This window comes from Phyllobates terribilis, unplaced genomic scaffold (assembly GCF_046119375.1).
Source record: "Phyllobates terribilis strain yellow unplaced genomic scaffold, ASM4611937v1 Scaffold_1__5_contigs__length_1240528914, whole genome shotgun sequence".
In the NCBI taxonomy this organism is placed as follows: domain Eukaryota; kingdom Metazoa; phylum Chordata; class Amphibia; order Anura; family Dendrobatidae; genus Phyllobates; species Phyllobates terribilis.
In genome coordinates, this window is record NW_027362761.1 from 273,455,883 (window position 1) to 273,474,733 (window position 18,851).

General features: G+C 39.2%; 1 protein-coding gene across 1 annotated transcript in view; it reads left to right on the forward strand.

Moving 5' to 3' along the window:
* The window catches only part of FAM222A (family with sequence similarity 222 member A), a 96,986-nt gene that overhangs the window by 52,531 nt on the left and 25,604 nt on the right, over window positions 1–18,851 (forward strand). Inside the window, exon 2 of the mRNA XM_073672717.1 lies at window positions 8,639–8,759. Within this exon, the coding sequence (XP_073528818.1) occupies window positions 8,678–8,759 (82 nt within the window). The 5' untranslated portion in view covers window positions 8,639–8,677. The remainder of the gene's footprint in view (window positions 1–8,638; window positions 8,760–18,851) is intronic.

Consider the following 18,851-nt stretch of genomic DNA (forward strand, 5'->3'; position numbering starts at 1 on the left):
CGTCTTGGAGTCCCAAGCCTCTTTATTCCTGCAGCGCAGCCCGCCTAAACATGCCAGCTTCCAATTTTTGCCAACTGTTTACCATAGTCACAGCTAAATTTGATCTCTGAACTGTGAACTTTAGAAACAAATCAGTGTATTTTACCGGGTCAGTGTCTTATTCGTGAACACAAGCATTGGATAAACCTATTCGAAGTTAATGATCACATTTATTTATCCCATGGTTGTTTTTATCCAATGCATTGCTCCCTCGCCATAGTTTCTCAGAGTCTTTGGGAATCAAAAGACTGTTATAAAGTTCTAATAGCTGTCAACACCAGAGATCGGCCCCCTGTAAACTCCCACATGGGATCAAATGTATGTTTTTTTACTTTTTACAAGAGAATGAATATAATTGGACAGCTTAATATGTCAGTGTGATCCACCAAGTGAAATCGAGTGTTTATTAGAGCAAGTCGAGTGCTCAGTTATGTTAGCCATTTCTCTTTATTCCTAGGGACCTCATCGCCCCAGATCAAAACATTGCATGGTGCTAGTCTACTGTGAGTTTAATATATTTTACACCAAATTGAAGGTAGCTCCTTATTGAATGCTCTATTGTTGCTATTCTGTTTTTTTTTTTTTTTTTGCATTTTCATTGTTGTTTTATAATTATTTAGCGCTATGTGCTGTAACCTCTCTTCTGCTAGAGGTCAGAATTATTCGTCAATCATTAGGACACTATAATTTGCTATTTCCGTCTGAGCGGCTGCAGTCTTGTGGCTGGGGTAGTGGAGTTAATGGCTATATATATGTTCATGCATGCTTGTTTGGAGGAACGGAAGCAAATTCATTTACTACTGAACGGTGGAGGAGCAGTTGCCTGGAGGCAGGCTTGCATTGTTGGCAAATATGTTTTTATTTAGATAGAAATGGTTGTAGGCTTGTGCTGGGAATACTGTGTGCGTCTGTATACATTTACGGGGGCTGTATTTTCATCACACTGATTGGGGTGAGCTGCTCTAGATCAATATGTGCTATTGACACTTTCCATAATGTGCTTTTATTGCATGTATCTCTTATCTGAGTCTCTATAGTAAACACCTCCTGGGTCATAATGTCAAAATAATAAAGGTATACAGAATTATGTGTACGCATCATTTTTTTCAACAATATGTAGTCGTGTTCCTATTGTTCTACCGTTTTGTATTTTATTATGTTAGGTACAGAATTATATTTATCAAAGTGAACAGACCCTGATATGACCACGCATGTCTTTCTCACATCTTAGTGGTGACGTTTTTACACTTTGGTACATAATGACTGTAATTCTAAAAATTTAAATGCAGTTGCAAAATGCGTACTTGTGGTCACGTGACAACCATGGTACCGAATCCCAACAGTGTGCACATTACACACCTCCAGGATTCGGTAAGCTACGGGGCTTGCCAAAAATGTCACAACCCCTGTGAAGGGCGTCTTTCACCAGGTTCTTGCCACCTAATATGAGAGAAACATAATGTAGGGGTAGAGACCCCTTATCTAGGGAGGTGGAAGCAGTACTGGGCTACTTAGAGTAGTTTTGATAATCTCCTGCTGATAAAACAGTAAGTTTATCACTAGAGGACTAGTAAACCTGCTTCCATGTAGTCGCCATATTCATGAGCTCTGTATAACCCTGCCCCTGCCACTTATTGGCAGCTTTCTGCCTATGCACAGTGTACACAGAAAGTGCCAATTAGTGGCGGTTATACAGAGCTCAGAATTCAAAGAACTGGTAGATCAGCAGATGATAAAACAGGGATTTTTTATCAAAACTGGAGCAAAGCAGCTCAGTAAGTGATATATTGCTGGAATCAAGGTCTCCAACCCCCACATTATGCTTCTCTCAGATGGGGTAGCAAAAACCTTCGAAAAGATTAACTTTAAAGAGTAGCCATCACTTTAATTTTTCTAAAAATGAATGGTACATGTGAAAGTAAACAACTTTAGAATATCTCTTAGCAGACAAATCTGCTTCTTTCTCCACCAAGATGGGTAATTTTTAAAATTCTCAATTCTCCGGTAAAATCTGTATTCAGTGAAGACAGTCTAACATTACTGAGATAGGAGATGGCAGTTGTTTTTTTTTTTTTTTAAGATTTTATGTAGAAAGGAGAGGAAGAGGGAGGGAGGAGCTGTGTGATTTCCACGTTGCCCACACCTGTTACTTGCCACAGGTGAGTTTGATAGAGCATCACATGCTTGAACCAAAGTCATTTACCCACAATGTTGGGGTTTTGTGTGAAATTATGTCCAATTTGCCTTTTTTTCCGTTTTGTTCCAATCCATACAACGGAAATAAACGTGTATAACAAAACATGTGTAATTGCAATAATTTTCTGGGAGAAATACTTCATTTTCTGTAACAATTTCAAGGGTGCCAACACTTTTGGCCATGATTGTATGTCATGTCTATGTGTATTGATATGGGTTGGATTGCCACAGCTTTACATTTTGTGTAGGAGCCCTCCTTTAGCTATACTGAATAAAGTATGGAAATATAAAGTTGGAGTATACATAATACATGGTAAAGTGGTACAGAAACCTAAATTGATTAACCTTGTCAAATAAAGGCAACAATAAGGTTGCATCAGGCTAACCTTTCTAGAATGAAAATACCAAGATGTTAGAGAGGAGAAACTAAGCATATTGATTTATAGTTTTATAGGAAAAGATTCAGCATAACTTGTAATTAAATAATTTTATTTTCTGCTAATTTTGGGCTTGGGACTAGAGTGGACAGTACTATTAGTCAGTGACAGCCTTTACTGTATGAGTGTACAGACATATATATCACCAAGCCCACTGGACTTTTAAACCTAGAATGAGTAATAAATAAAAAAAAATGACAAATTATATTGAATATATTCCCATAACAAAATATATCCGCTTGCTCAGCCCCTCCTGCTTTATAACATGATGTCCACGGATTGGACTGCATGTTAAACCTGATGGGGTTCCATCAGTAGTACGATGTCAAGCTGCCGACTCCTGCTCACTGCTCTAATGCTCTGCTCGCCGTTCACCGCATCCTGGACCTGATCTTGCCGCATCCCAGAGCTCCCCTCGCTGCATCTCAGCATCTCCTGTCACCGCTCGCGCTGAACACTGTGAGCGGTGACAAGGGGAAATTGTAGCTGTGGGCTGTAACTAAATGGAGCTTTGCTCCCCCCACAGCTGTGAACTGGACAGCCCAGGGGGCGTGCCCAGGTCACAGTTGGAGGCAGCCACTGCCTAGGAGATGCGGTCGGACACTGACCATAGTCTCCTGAGCCCAGGGGCTGCCATATTTGTAGTGTGTAAGTGTCGTGCTCAGACACTTACACACCAGCAAATAAAAATGGCAGTGGCTGCAGAAAGTGAATACAAAAAATATTAAAACAGTGCATTTCATATTAAAAATAATTACATAATTAATACAAAAAAATAAAAATTGCGACCCATTCCCTTTAAAGAGGAACTGTCACAAAGTGAAAAGTGTTCAGTTTTTGCTCTTACTTTATTCTCGCTGCTCCCCTAAGTATTCCGTATCTTATGTTATGTAAATCCACTATGCAGTCCCAGAGATATCAGATCTGCCTTTTTTTAAGTTGTGCTGATTTTTTATGGCGTTTACAAAGGGGGCGTGGCTCACAGGGTAAAAATCTTAGCAGCCTAAAGACACTCCCCCAGAGAATCCAGTCAGCCACACCCCCTTATAAAGACCATAAAAATTTGCATTAAATAAAAAGATGCATATCTCTGGAACTGTATGGAGGATATAGAAAAAATAAGCCGTATACTCGGTGGAGCAGCAGAAATAAAATAAGAGCGGAAGCTGGCCACTTTTGTCCTGATGAAAGGCCTCCTTTAAGTATCACTAGTTGATGCTCACTTTAACTTGTGCTATTTTTTGCACTAGGTGCACTAAGTTGTTTTTTTTTACCATCCGCCATAACTTTTTTGCGGGCCGTGGACGAATTCCTGAGTTATCACTTCTTCGCTCACATAAAAAGTTAATTAAAAAGAAAAAAGTGAATGAAAAGAAACAAATGAGCGCCGCTTTAAACGCCGCTGTACTGCAAGCTCCTCCATTTGCCTTTGAGAGAGAGCAGGAGGACAGATGGAATTTAGACAGGCGTTTAGAGTAATTACTCTGTAACGAGGATTTTGTTGTGAAATTAGTATCTTAAGGAGGTGGTGCAGATATCTTTCAAAGGATGAATACCTCATTAAGAATCTGAATAAAGGGAAAAAAGGAAGTGACGGTTTACAATTGGAGCTCGGCAGACACCTGCCTGGTTTTAAATAACAGCTTTGTCCTTCGGCTTTTAAAACTTGTATCAGTTTTTCTGAACTGCTTTGTTTAAGTGATACAAATCGCTTGTGTTTTGCATACCGTGGAAAGTCTGTAATTCTGAAAATGTATGTCACAGTGAAATGAATGCTTCTCCTAGCAAGCCTCCATTGCATAAATACAAATCACAATGGTTCTCCTTCTTACACCCTTAATAATACTGTAATCTACTTGGTAACTTAGAATTTGACAGGTTAATATGCTTGTCGTGACCCTTTCCTTGCCGTACTAGTAGCTGGCCCAGGTATATTCTTTAAAACCAAGGTACACAGAAAAGTTTTTTAGTACTTTATGACAGGGATGTGTCATCTCATCGGAATATCTGCAAATTATAGCAACCATGACAAATAGTGGATAATACTGTGTCGTAGCGTCATTACAGCCTGTCCAAACTATTCAGCCATCCAAAATATTCATGCAATTTCTTATTCCAATTGCATTGAAAGCTACACATTTATGCTGACCATTATAGATCGCTGTCAACTAAAGTAACTATGATCCTCGACTCCCAAACCCCCCTGTCCCAAACAAATTTGACCCGTCTGCTCTGTTCTTCCAACAATACAAGTCTATTCTATGGGAGACTTGCTTTCCCGACAGCAGATGTTGGGGGGAGTCGCTGCATGACATTCCTATAGACGTATAGTTGATAAATGGTATAACAATGGGCAGGATCCAATGGTAAAATCTAATAGGGCAGGGTCCACTGATGAAACCTAATAGCTACTTCAGTCACACAATGGGTCACATTTATTGATCAGGTTGCTTATGCTCTTGTATAAGTGATACATTTTTGTAAGACTGAATTTTAGCTCATTGTCCATTTATTTGATTGTTCCTCACAATGTGTAATATTTTTAATAGCAGGAATCTACAGGCAGTGAAAAAATTGTCTCAAGCCCTTATAATCCTGATGTTCTCACCTGTATTTTTGACATGTACGTATACAATGTTGACCACATTTCCCCTTGTAAGGTTGATCAGCGTTGCAGTTTTCTTCTAAAAACAGCACCACGCCTGTACACAGGATGTGGGTGGTATTGCAGCTTAGCCCCATTCACTTCAATAGAGCCCAGCTGCAAAAACAGACACAAACTATGGACCGATATGATTCACTTTGTAGAAGAAAGCAGCTACATTTTTCTAATTGTGGATAACCCTTTTAAGATGATCATACACAAAATGATTTTTTTATTGAATTTGACAAAGATTAGTGAATTAAAATGGAAGTGATCTAAGACAACATAACTCAGTTCGCTTCCACTTAGGCAGGTTCACATCATATTTTATCGACTCGTCAGGGCTTACATCTGAAGCCTTGAATAACGGAATTTGTACGTTAGCTGACGGAGCGATGATTAGTGTAGACTGAGTTCCTGTGTGTCGGACATAGTTTACAACAGCATCCACCTATTTGAGGCAGGCACCAAAACGTGGTTGAATGTTTTTGTACCTGCCTCAAATAGGCGGATACTAACGAAAATAATGTCTGACAGATCACAAAGAGACTGTCTGCATCATTTAAAATCAAGGGCTCCATCAGCGCAAATATACAAATCCACTTTTTCAGGATTTCCCTTATGGTGTCACTTAAGAATGAATACAACGTGATGTGATCATAGCCTTGGTTGAACTTTTACCACCATTCGATTTAATTTCTTGTGCTCTTTTAAATATACTCGTACAATATTTCAAATTTTTGTTAAAACTAAGTCCATACAAAGCACAAAACTGCACAGCAAGTTTTTTTTCTTCATAATTTATCCAAAAATATTTCATCCAGTATATATACTGTGTATATACAAGTAATGGAAATAACTTTGCAGTATATTCACCACTGTGAACAAATCATCCAGACTGCTGTATGGGCTTGAGCAAGCTTCTAACTTACAGACATATCCTGGGTGTGGGTGATCCCTGTGCAGACTTGCACTTCCATAGATTGAGCAGGAGAGCAGAGACACTGATTGATATTAAGGGAATGAAAATTTTTTGGATAAATTGAAAAATTGTCCGTTTTTCCTGGATGAAAATTGGACTTTTTTTTTTTTTTAAATAATAATATATATGCTTGTGAAGTTAGCCCTAGTGTTCTAATAACTATCTGCTGTATATTCCACAGAAACTAAAGTTTAATCAAACATGTTAATTTGGATGTACGGTGCACCCATGGTGTGGCCAAAAGGCTGAGTGCATTGTTTTGCCCATTATTTTTGTGTACCGCCTTCCTTATTGGTGATTTGACAGAGCTGACTTGCCTGAACTGAGTGAGCACTGTTGGTGCGCTGAGCTTCTTAGCCAGGGAAAGAGTGCACTAAACACTCTATTAAGTATTTTTGATTAAACTTCAATTTAAAATATGCTAAATAGAGTGCTCAGTGCACCCTTGTCATGGCCAAAAAGTTCAACACACAGACAGTGCTCGCTCCAGGCAAGCTTGTGCTATGAATCACCAGCGAGGGAGTCTGGGATATCCAAAACTAGGTTCTTGGCCACACCAAGGGTGCATCAAGCACCCTGATTAGCAAATCTTCTTAAACTTTAGTTTTATACAGAACAGAGGAAGCAATTGGAGCAAAAAATGTGTTGTTTTTTTTTTGTTGGGGGGGCGGGGAATAAGTGGGCTGTGTACTTTGTTTATACTAAGAGACTCCCTTTAACAAAGTTGTGATTTAATACCTACTTTCATTGACAAATATTAAGCTACAGAAAAAAACATTTTTTTTTGTACTCAAAAAAAAAAAAAAATGACAGTGTCCAAACACTGACGAAAATCTGATCCAAAACACGGATTAAAATCTGGCAATTTTTTATATACAAGAAAAATCACTGTCTGCATGAGGCCTTAGGCGTATACCACAAGCATACAACCTTTTATATTTATTTATTTTACTTGTATAGTGCAATTAACTCCACAGCACCTGACAGATATCATCACTGTCCCCATTGGGGCTCACAATCTACATTCCCTTTCAGTATGGGAGGAAACTGGAGAACCCAAGACCACAGTGCTGACCACGGAGCCACCGTGCTGCCCCATGTATAAAGTAAATGTCATCAATATATTTGCCGCACATCATTGTGGTAATTAGGGACATTTCCACCTAAAATCACCAGTATATATTAGGACAGATGCCGATGTTTGTTGTAATGAGCTGTAATTTCACCTACAGTCTGTGGCGCTGTAATGCCCCTACGTATGACATCACCAAGCTTCCCCAGATTGTGTATTGGCAAATCTACCCAGTTATCATGAGATATGGGCTGGGCATATATGTCTTTTCATCTCATGGCTATAGGAAAGCTGGACCTTCAGCTATATTGGTTGTTATCCAGTCCAAGAAACAAATATGAGGGCTTGTTCACAAACAGCATTTTTTTTTCTGTGCAGGAAAAAAATATTGTTTTACAGTAGAAGCAAAATGAATGAACTTTCTAAAATCTCATTCACACAGTACATTTTTTTCCTTGCGGTTTTTTTTTTTTTTTTTTTAAAGCTGCGGTGCTTTTTATTTATTTATTTATTTATTTTTAAGTAACAGTATGTTCTTTCAGCATTCTTGCTTTTTTACCCATTCAAATGAATGGTTTTCTTTTTGTATGTAATGTTCGTAATGTTTTTCTGCCAACACTCTGTAGTTTTAGTGCAACAAAAAAAAAAAAAACACAAAAAAACTTTGATCATACCTTAACAGATATATGACTTACCTGAACAGAATCGAAAGAGAGGTCATGGAGTTATTTACTGAGCGTTCTTTGGTTGTAGCAGAATATGGTTTTCTTTAATAAAAGTGCAGAAATTGTTTAAGTAAAATTAATAAATCTACGGAAAATGACAAGTAGGTAAGAAGCTTTAATGTATTCTGACACTAAAGGACCTTTCTTCCCTGCGTAAATATTTCAGCTGCTTATTCCTATAATATAGATGACTTTATTGCAGCCACATAATTGATGTGGCAAGTAACAGAGGGCTTTTCACAGTCACAGGTGGAGATGGCTGCAATCTGCCCTCGCTGTGAATAACATGCAGCAGACTCTTCCTGTCAGCGGATCGTGTTCTTGCAGCCTAGTGCTTCATATTTCGGGCGTTCAATTTGCGATTCTCCTAATTACCAGCAGCCTCTAATTTCCTGGGACGACCCTATGTTTTAAAGATGAATGTTTCTTTGACTCTAATGTTCTATTTTTTTTTCATTTTCCCTTCATACTGAAGAATGGAATATGACTACAGTAATGTTATATGGCGGTGTATTAACCAATGTCATTAATGTCTTCTTGCAGTGTGACCATCTGCCTAGGTGACCATAAGTCCCTGTAACCATGTTGGCCTGTCTTCAAAGAACCCAGAATCCTCCAGTAAAGCACCTTGTATGTTCAAACAAGGGGCTGGAGCCTCGAAAGTGTAAGTGAAAAATTATATTTTTACTTATTTTATACATATTTTACTTTGTTTATTTTTCTTTACGTGTTTTTTTTTTTTTTTCTTTTTTTAACAATATTTTCTAATGATAACTTGTAGAATGCTCATTTTACCCGAGCAAATCACAAATGATAGAAATCATAAATTCCAATTTACGAATATCCATAAACTTTGCTAAGATTAAAAAAAAAACAAATTAAATACCTTTAAATTTAGGACATTATTTTTATCTTTGTTCATTCTTTTCCGCCAGTGCCGAAGTGGTTAATCTGCCTAAATGCAGCAGTGAGGCTTTTAGCTGAAAGTCTTCCATATCCAGTGGCACCAGCTCAGTGAGAGATATGACAGGGTCTGATAAGGCCCTTTTCACTTATTTCAATAGGCCTCTATTTTAATACAGCTTCCTTTGTCTAAAATTCTGGGTGATTTCGCTCCTCATCCCACTCTCTTTATTATGTGTTCCTTTTAACTCCTACCATGCCAGAAAGCGTATACATCATCAATGCGGAGGGCTTTAAATATGAATAATAATGGCTTCCATAGCGAGAAGTGTGTTGCTGGTTAATAAATCATACATTGCTCCACTCCTGTGCCCCCCCACCCCCCCATTTCTTAGGTAAATCATTGCCTTGATTTAGGGACCAGTTCCAATGGCCTGAAAATAAGAGTTTGGGTCAAGCTGGGTTTATAATGCAGATTACCTCCTGACTAAAGAGGCTTGATTGTAATGTCTGTTCATCACGTGTCCGAGAATTACAGTGCATCTATTACCAGCCTGCGACAGGCATCTACAGTACTAATGAAGGTTAAACTGTTGGAAATAAGTACCTATGATATTATTTAGCTTCCTGTAATCATACATGTGTAACTTCACCATAAATCAGGCCGAGGAGAAAGAAATACATTAAATATTAAAGTGTGACGGTAATGGAGGGGAGTACAGAAATGGCTTAATTTTATGCAGCAAACTTGCAACGAGTGGCTAACCACTTGGCTATTACCGACAGGGGCTTTTTTTTTCTCTCCTTTTAACAACTGGTATATGGTAAAGTAAAATTTTGGGTAATATCTTAGTTAAATATATATGTTATATACTATATTTCTATTCATTTCTTTGTTTTTATACATGGTCTTTTTAGCCAACATGTTATTGCTTGAAGCACCACTCCAGCGTTTTTTTTATTTTACTGCCATTAATTTAAGTTTCCTGCCCCTAGTTTCATACTTGCCAGCCGCCATCTTCGTCTTTTCTCTGCACCACTCCAGTCATTTTCTGCAGGTTGTGACCTACCGGATCTCTTAAGTGTTTGCTGGCGATGTGGTAGACACAACTCAATGTAAGTCTCAGAGCCAGAAGGAGGTTCTCATAGACTTACATTGAGAGATTTTCACCGTTACTTCTGACTTCCGGTCAATCAGAAGTTTCAGTCAGAGGATGGCAGAGCGGGATCAGAGCGGCACCAGGAACAGCTGAAGACAATGGCTGGTGAGCATATTACTAGGGTCACGGAGCTTGTGTTAGTGGCACTACTCCAGCACTGAAATAAAAAAAATAAAAAAAGCTGGAGTGGTCCTTTAAAAACATAATACAGGATATAACCTACATTGTTAGTATTTAATATTTAGACAGATTTAAAGTAGACCAGACAGGCAGAAGATGCTCCAAATTCGTCCCAGCGGCCTTGTTATGTGTCGCATTGTGCTAGATGTGAGACACGAGTCCTTACGACACCTCATGGTTTGCTGACTGTAGAGCGCAGACTAATATTTTGTGACCAAATGTAGGACTCTTCTAAGCGAAAACTCCCCCTTTTCTAGACCCTTTCTAAACCTCACCTTTGAAACAAGTAGGAATTTTGGCAGAAAACATGTCCCCTGTTTTTTGTGAGCAAGCAGACAGAATTCTGCTTCGTTAGGCTTGGGTTGGGTTTATAAAGTCAGTGACTGGAGACTCCAATGGAGACGCAAACCCAGGATTTATTAATCTTCTATACTTTTATTTTCTCTAAAGTACAGGTAGTAAAATATGGCACAGTTACACAATAAAGATGATCTTGCCACATCTGTGCTTTAAGGCGCCATTTCGAATTTATTTTTATTTGTGTATATGACTGAAAAATTGCACAATGTTACATATATCGAATGAAGGTTTTAAGAGATTCCTTACAGTTAGAGATGAGCGGATCAATCCGTAGAGGATCGAGTTTGTGTCAAATTTCCTGAGATTTTTGAGATTCGATTCATGGTTCACAAGCAAAAAAACTTGCCTGGCACCATTTCCCACACTGCTGAAGCATCAAAGCAGGCATACATCAGCTTTCCCATAATGCCCTGCAGCTATGACATTCTACAAATTATCATACCTGAATACTTAAAGAGAGAAATACGACCATATCAACCCAAAATAATAATAAAAATTAACTTTTATTCATAAATAGTATAAAAAGTTACTCCATAATCAGTATAAGGCACAGTACAAAAATACAGAAAAACACATATCATGTAGGATGACCATCTCACTGAAGGGACGATCCGGTCCACATGTTATAGGGTCCGAGGAACCACAGCAAAAAAACATATATGTAGTCCTTCATATGACAGACCAATAAAGAGGATTAGCAAATGACCACAGTATAATACCCATAAACCTATCCTGTCAGGGTGCCATATACCAGCTGCTAGGATATACATTCATCATATCAAATGCCACATAGAGGACACTAGTAATAGCCACTATAGCATTATTATAGTCAGGGTATGACAGCTATGAGAGTTCAGCTAATAAAGTTATGTTGGCAGAGTGTGTTCCAGACAAGTATAACGATAGGTAAGTAAAAAGCAAGTGCTGCGTTATATAGGGGAAAATTACCTGGGCCACAAACTGTGTTGCCAGGGCACCCTCACGTGGACCGCTCGTCCACCCCAACGCACGTTTCGGCGTTTGCCTTCTTCAGGGGGCGTCCCTTGCCAACATAACTTTATTAGCTGAACTCTCATAGCTGTCATACCCTGACTATAATAATGCTATAGTGGCTATTACTAGTGTCCTCTATGTGGCATTTGATATGATGAATGTATATCCTAGCTGCTGGTATATGGCACCCTGACAGGATAGGTTTATGGGTATTCTACTGTGGTCATTTGATAATCCTCTTTATTGGTCTGTCATATGAAGGACTACATATGTTTTTTTGCTGTGGTGCCTCGGACCCTATAACATGTGGACCGGATCGTCCCTTCAGTGAGATGGTCATCCTACATGATATGTGTTTTTCTGTATTTTTGTACTGTGCCTTATACTGATTATGGAGTAACTTTTTATACTATTTATGAATAAAAGTTAATTTTTATTATTATTTTGGGTTGATATGGTTGAATTTCTCTCTCTAAGTATTTATCTATGTCGAGCGACTTAACCTATATTTCCACCATTAGGTGCTAGCCATTGAGCAGCATATATATTATCTTTAATATGCACCAATTGAGAAACTTATATTAAATTATCATACCTAGTACAATAGTGATCAGTACCTGGGCCATCACAGGTCAGCGGTTCCCAGTGGAGCACCGTTTGTACAACTGAGTGATTTTCCATCTCCATGACTGTGACTACTGGATAAGACTCCCTCTCTTCTGTAGATTGTAAGTTTTTATGGTCAGTGGGGTCCTCTCTCTTTTCTGTAGAGCGTAAGCTCTTATGACCAGTGGGGTCCTCTCTCTTCTGTAGAGCGTAAGCTCTAATGGTTAGTGGGGTCCTCTCTCTTCTGTAGAGCGTAAGCTCTAATGGTTAGTGGGGTCCTCTCTCTTCTGTAGAGCGTAAGCTCTTATGACCAGTGGGGTCCTCTCTCTTCTGTAGAGCGTAAGCTCTAATGGTTAGTGGGGTCCTCTCTCTTCTGTAGAGCGTAAGCTCTAATGGTTAGTGGGGTCCTCTCTCTTCTGTAGAGCGTAAGCTCTTATGACCAGTGGGGTCCTCTCTCTTCTGTAGAGCGTAAGCTCTAATGGTTAGTTGGGTCCTCTCTCTTCTGTAGAGCGTAAGCTCTTATGACCAGTGGAGTCCTCTCTCTTCTGTAGAGTGTGTAAGCTCTTATGTTCAGTGAAGTTCTCTCTCGCCCTGCCTTGTGTATTTTCTGACCAATTACAAGCTTTCCAGCATTGTAATTTGCGCTAATTTATTCACTGCAAATCTAATTTTTTGGGAAAACGCTTTGAATTCTTCAAATTTCAAAAGATCCGCTCATCTCTTACTCTTAGGCTATAATACCATCCTTTAAATGCTCTGTTGCCACCATGACTATTTGGTGAGTTTTTGATATTGCAGATTTTCTGAAATATTTAGGTAAATGAGGCTATTTGCATTTTTTTATTGCGTTTTTGAGTGCATTTTTACATGTGTTTTAATTACATTTTTGACGCAGTGTTTTTTTGTCTTTTTGCTTGCGTTTTAAATAAAGCTGCTTTGTTTTTGGTACTTTGTGGTATTTGGCTTTGGCAAAACTTTATTGATAGTCATGTGTGGACTACATGCTTTTGTTTACCTGTTGTATTTTCTGTATCTAATTCAATTCTATGTGGAAAATCAGCACATAAAACTCGGCGCACCCACAAGAGAGATTGACACACATTTCAGGCCCGTTCTATAAATCCCATCCACTTGGCTGAAACTGTAAGACGCTGCGTTTTTTGCGGAAACTCACTAAAAACCCATCGCGGGAACTTAATTGGCCATTTCTCATCCAGAAAAAAAAAACAGATGATTTTTCATCCATAGGTCATTAATATGTCTATTTTTTACATTTTATATGAAATCCCTATGTAAACCGTTTTTATACAGCAAAACATTTTTTACAAGGCAATTACGTTTTCAATGTTAATAATTGAATGGATTAGTTAAAAACAAATGGCATACAGGTGATGTGTGTATGGCATTAATTTTTTTAATGCACCCTTTAAAGAGGTTGTCCACTACTTTTTCATTGATGACCTATCCTAAGGATAGGTCAATGTCTGATCGGCCAGGCACCCTCGCCGATTAGCTGTTATCGGTGTCGGAGGCTACTGGCAGGAAGTACTCACTTGCGGAGCTAGCTGTCTTCTGCTAGTGGCCGAGGCTTGGAACTGCACATCCACCTCTTATTCAAATCAATATGGAGGTGAATGGGCGGATGTGTAGTACTCTGGGGCGGCCACTACCAGAAGACGGCCAACTCCACAAGTGAGTATTTCCGGCCGGCGGCCTCCGACACCGATAACAGCTGATCGGCGGAGGTGCCGGATGTTGGACCTCGACCGATCAGACATTGATGACCTATCCATAGGTCATCAGTGAAAAAGTAGTGGACAACCTCTTTAAGTTCAATGGGCAAGTCTGATCTGAATAATGCACTCTGCAAATGTATTTATTAGTTTTACACACAGACCGATCACTTGCATTGTTCTATGTGGAGTGCATTTGGTACATGGACAACATACAGACCGAAAATACACTCACCTGAAAGAGCCCTAAGGTATCTCACACTAGTCTTAGTAGTTTTCATAACGTATACAGTAAATGTATGCCGTCATAGTATATTGTAGAAGGATGCCACAGCCATCTTTCACTGGTAGGCTATCCATTTACTGTATAAATAAGAGGTATTTGAAAAGCTAAAAGTATACCACGCAGTTTTGTTTTTTTTGTGGATGAATAGAATAAAATAATTTACTCTTCTACGCTATTCCATGCTGTTTTTGAGATATAATGACCTATAATGTACATCAAGAGCTTTGCTAATTTACATACTAAACATAAGCAAACAAATTTGATGAACTTGAGTAAATATTGGTATCTATTCAATTTTAGATAAAAACATTCACTTTAAAATATGCAATTGCCAATAGATATTAGGGGGCTGATTTCATTTAGGTGTTTATGCCACAATTAAGGTGTAAACCACCTTTAATGAGTCATAAAATTGTCACATAACTCAGAAGTTACGCAAAAATCATGCTTATCTCAACCAGCTGTGCCAATATGGGAGGTGCATGGGCGTAATGGGGGCCTGGCTAAACCGCCCATCAAATTCATAAAAAGTTCCTCCACGTTACTGGTGTAGCTTACTCCAGAACTGTTCTCCAGTCCCTGACTGACGTATATTTGTGTCGTAGGCCCACTGCACTTGTAAGATGGGCTCAATTTATTAAGTGGCGTGCGTCTCCTTGATGAATTAGGCACATCTTATTCCTGTTGCCTCATTTATTAAAAAAGATATGCAAAACATTGGTTTTATTGAATCAGGTCCTAGTTTTGCGGAGTGAGGTTTCCGATTTTTTTTTTTTTTTCCCTGTGACAACTAAAGTCTTTTAGATTTGTAGACTCTGCTTTTGTGATAAAGATAAATAAAGATGGGGATTCTCTGGAAAATTGCATAATTCCCCTATTCATCTAAGATAAGGGGCGTATGGATACTCCACACTATTAAAATAGCATGAGTGCCAGACAGAGACAAATTTGGCATGTCAATGAGGGCATTCACAATACTAATTATTGACCATTGGATAAATTTAGCTGACTATTTTTAATAGTGTCTACTACAAACTTTAGACTGTGGCCATATGTTGACTTTGGCACTGACACAGGTTGCACGACTAAAGGTCGCTATTTATCACTTCTACATTGCAGCCTAGTGCAAGTGGTTGCAACGCACATGGTACTGTGCCAAACAAGTCATAAAAAGTTAGAATAATTTTGAATTTTGCAACTTGTTTGTTGCGATACCTTGTTGGTTGCAATGTGACACGATTCACTTGCATTATATTTTGATGTAGCATTGGTATACAATGGTCTTTGACCTCTTTTGTTGCTGTGAAGATCCAGCCTAATGTCCCATTTACACTAAATGATCGGGAAAAAGCATCTCTGATGAAAATTCTCCTTCGTTAGGTGAAATAATTTTTAAGCATGCTTAAAAATGATCATTCTCTGCAGCACCTGGTCCAGTGTGAAGAGGACAAGTGCTGACGAGAACGATGATATTCTATGCTCCCAGAACGATCGTATTAACAGTCATATTCTGTGCGCTTGGAAGTGAGGTAAGCATATCTAAAAGGGCCACTAAACTCATTTAACGCCCTCATTTTGCCAGCATAAATGCACCCTACAAGTACGAATCCAAGGGTCCGCTGCCCACAGTAGCATATGAATGCTTGAGCTTCCGGTAAGGTGTTACTCTCTCATGGCTTGTTCATCATTCCAGATCTCATGTTCCTTGGCGAATGCTAATTTAGTCTTTTGTTTTTATATTGATCTAAATTTGAAGCTTTGATGAGCCGGTTTCTCATTTCTAACCGTGGTCAGGCAGGTTTAACCCCTTAACCACCACGTGAACCAACCAGGCGATGCAGAGTAATAAACTACCTCTCCGGCATATCTATCCTGATTCACGCGGCTGACTGCACGGCAGGAGCCGTATTTAAATTATATATAAATCATCATCTGCAAATCTGTGCGGCCAAATTCATTCCTGTATTGCTCTGTTCAACGGAGAGGAGCGGCTTCTGTTTAATTAAATGTCACTTATGTACTGTATGCCTTTATTCCTCCACTGAGCTGGTCAGGCATCTGTATATTGATGAATCAGGAAGCATCTGAAATCCAATATATCTTAAAGATATAAAATAGAATTGTAGCCATTGGAGAATGTTCTGTATCCCATCATCGATTTTCTACGCTCTCACAAACTTGTCTCATGTAGTATAATTGGTTCTGAATTTGTGCCTAATTTAGTGGCTCCATTCCATGGCTTGCGTAGATGCAAATCACAAGTTTTGGCCGAGGCTATAAAGTATGGCTATTGTATGTATTACGCAGATCAGCATTCTGCTGTGTGATTGCTCAATGACAGCGAGAATCAGTATCAAATGTGAAAGGTGAAACAGTGTTTGTGAAACAAACAAGTTTCCTCCATTTAACCACTTCTTTACCGGCAGACACAGCAGCAAAGTCAGCATTACAGAGCCGGAGAAAGGAGCAGCACTTCTGTCAGACAGAGAAAAAGAATTCTCGCATTAAATGGATTGGAAGGGCCCTGCGGCTCGCCGGAGGCAGGTTTAAACCCCCCTCTGTACTGTCATTTAAGAGACAGATCTGCAAATATTCTCTCTATTAATATTTCATTTGTCTCTTAAAGACACAAGCCTGCGTTAGAGAATGTAATTTGAAAGGGAGCGTTTAGCCGACATGCCGCCATTAACCGCTTCAGCACTAGGCGCAGGTGGGGCTTAGGAATTGATTACAAATGAATCTTCTTTTATTTTATTGGCTTATGTTTGCATAATAGGAGTTATAGTGAAAAGAAAAAAAATACTTGGTGAATTGACGTCACAACGACGAGGCTGAGAATTTGCATCCCAGTTACGTGCACCTGAAAAGTTTATTTTTGTTCGACAGAACAGAAGGTCCCTAAAGGTCAAGGGTTGTGCCTGAGAAACCAACAGATGGAGAAAGCATAAAAAAGGCTAAAAATTAACCGTCTACTAAAAGCTGTCAGCAGTTAAAGGGACACTGATGTTCTCTGGTAGCACTATTGTAGCCTTTAGTGTTCTTCAATGGGATGAGTGAGAAATGTATGTGTGTATGTGTGTGTGTGTGTGTGTGTGTGTATGTATGTATGTATGTATGTATGTATATATATATATATATATATATATATATATATATATATATTTACAATGAAATCCATGAACTACTGCATGCCTAAGCAATATCATTCCCTGGAGGGATATGTTAGGGAACACTCCTGATGTGCACGTCTGACATAAAAGAAAAAAAGACGAAATGTGGACAGAACCTTAGCTGCATTTTGTTTTCTTTTAGTGCTATATTATGTGTAAATTACTGCAATACAAATAGACTCTTCATAAGTTGGATTGGATGAAATTGATATAAATGGACACAGTATCCCTGTACATCCTGCATGCTTACAAGAAGCTGCTTACATAAGGGTTAATAAAGCTTATAACCAGTCAGTTGAGCTGCTCGCTTAGGATTTGTGTTGGCCTCTAGGACTATAACACGATATGACAAGCTGTGCTGTTGCACCAGTCAGGGCTAATAACGTGTCTTGCCTCGTTTGTGCTGAGCAGACGTATGCAAAATGATGTGTACACAGTCTGCTGCCTGGACCAGTTTAAAGGTGTAGTTCCCATGTTACGAAAAACATCATATGCACCATTACAAAATTAGCCTAAATGCTTAAAGTAGACTAAAACAATACTGGACATTGTTTAGGTCATTTTTCATTATGCTATCCTATAAGCATTTTCTACTACTTAAAGTGGCCTCAATATTTCTGGGTCCACAAGTGGTGGGTCCCCTCCCTGTAGAACAGTGTTTCCCAAACCCCAGTCCTCACATTCCCCAACAGATCATGTTTTTAGGATTTCCTCAGTATCACACAGGTGAGAGAACCTGGGGAAATATCTGAGACCTTGATGATGATTCCATCACCTGCAATACTGAGGAACTCCTGAAAACATGATCTATTGGGGGCAGTGATGGCTGGATTTTGGGAAACACTGCTGTAGAATATGGAATCAGGAGTCTAAGATTGTTCTCACACATCCAACATTCACTGTCTAAGTGGAGATGCAATGTCCGGACTAGCCGCTGGTCTCGTGATCCATACTCAACAACCTCATAAATGTCTTTGAGGCTGTTGACTTTGGATCAGGAGATGTGCAGATATTTCTATGAGGCTGTTAACTTTGCGTCAAGAGATGTGCAGCTGGCCCACATTGCGACCCATATGTAGAACGTTAATGTTGGACATGTGAAACTGGTCTAAGGCAATTGGATAGCCTTTTCTCACATCCATAGACTTGAATTGCCATGACTGATCATGAGCCCTAATAGTAAATGTGTAGGTTGGCCCTTTTATTTGGATTCATTTGTCCAGTTCATGAAAGCCATTGTTATGCGCTTTGCAGAGGGACCCAGCAAGACTGGCACCAAACCAGCAAAGGTGCAGCAACAGGCAAGGCCTTGAGGGCCGGGATTACTCTTCACCCAGTTCCCAGTAAATGGAAGGGGGACTTTGG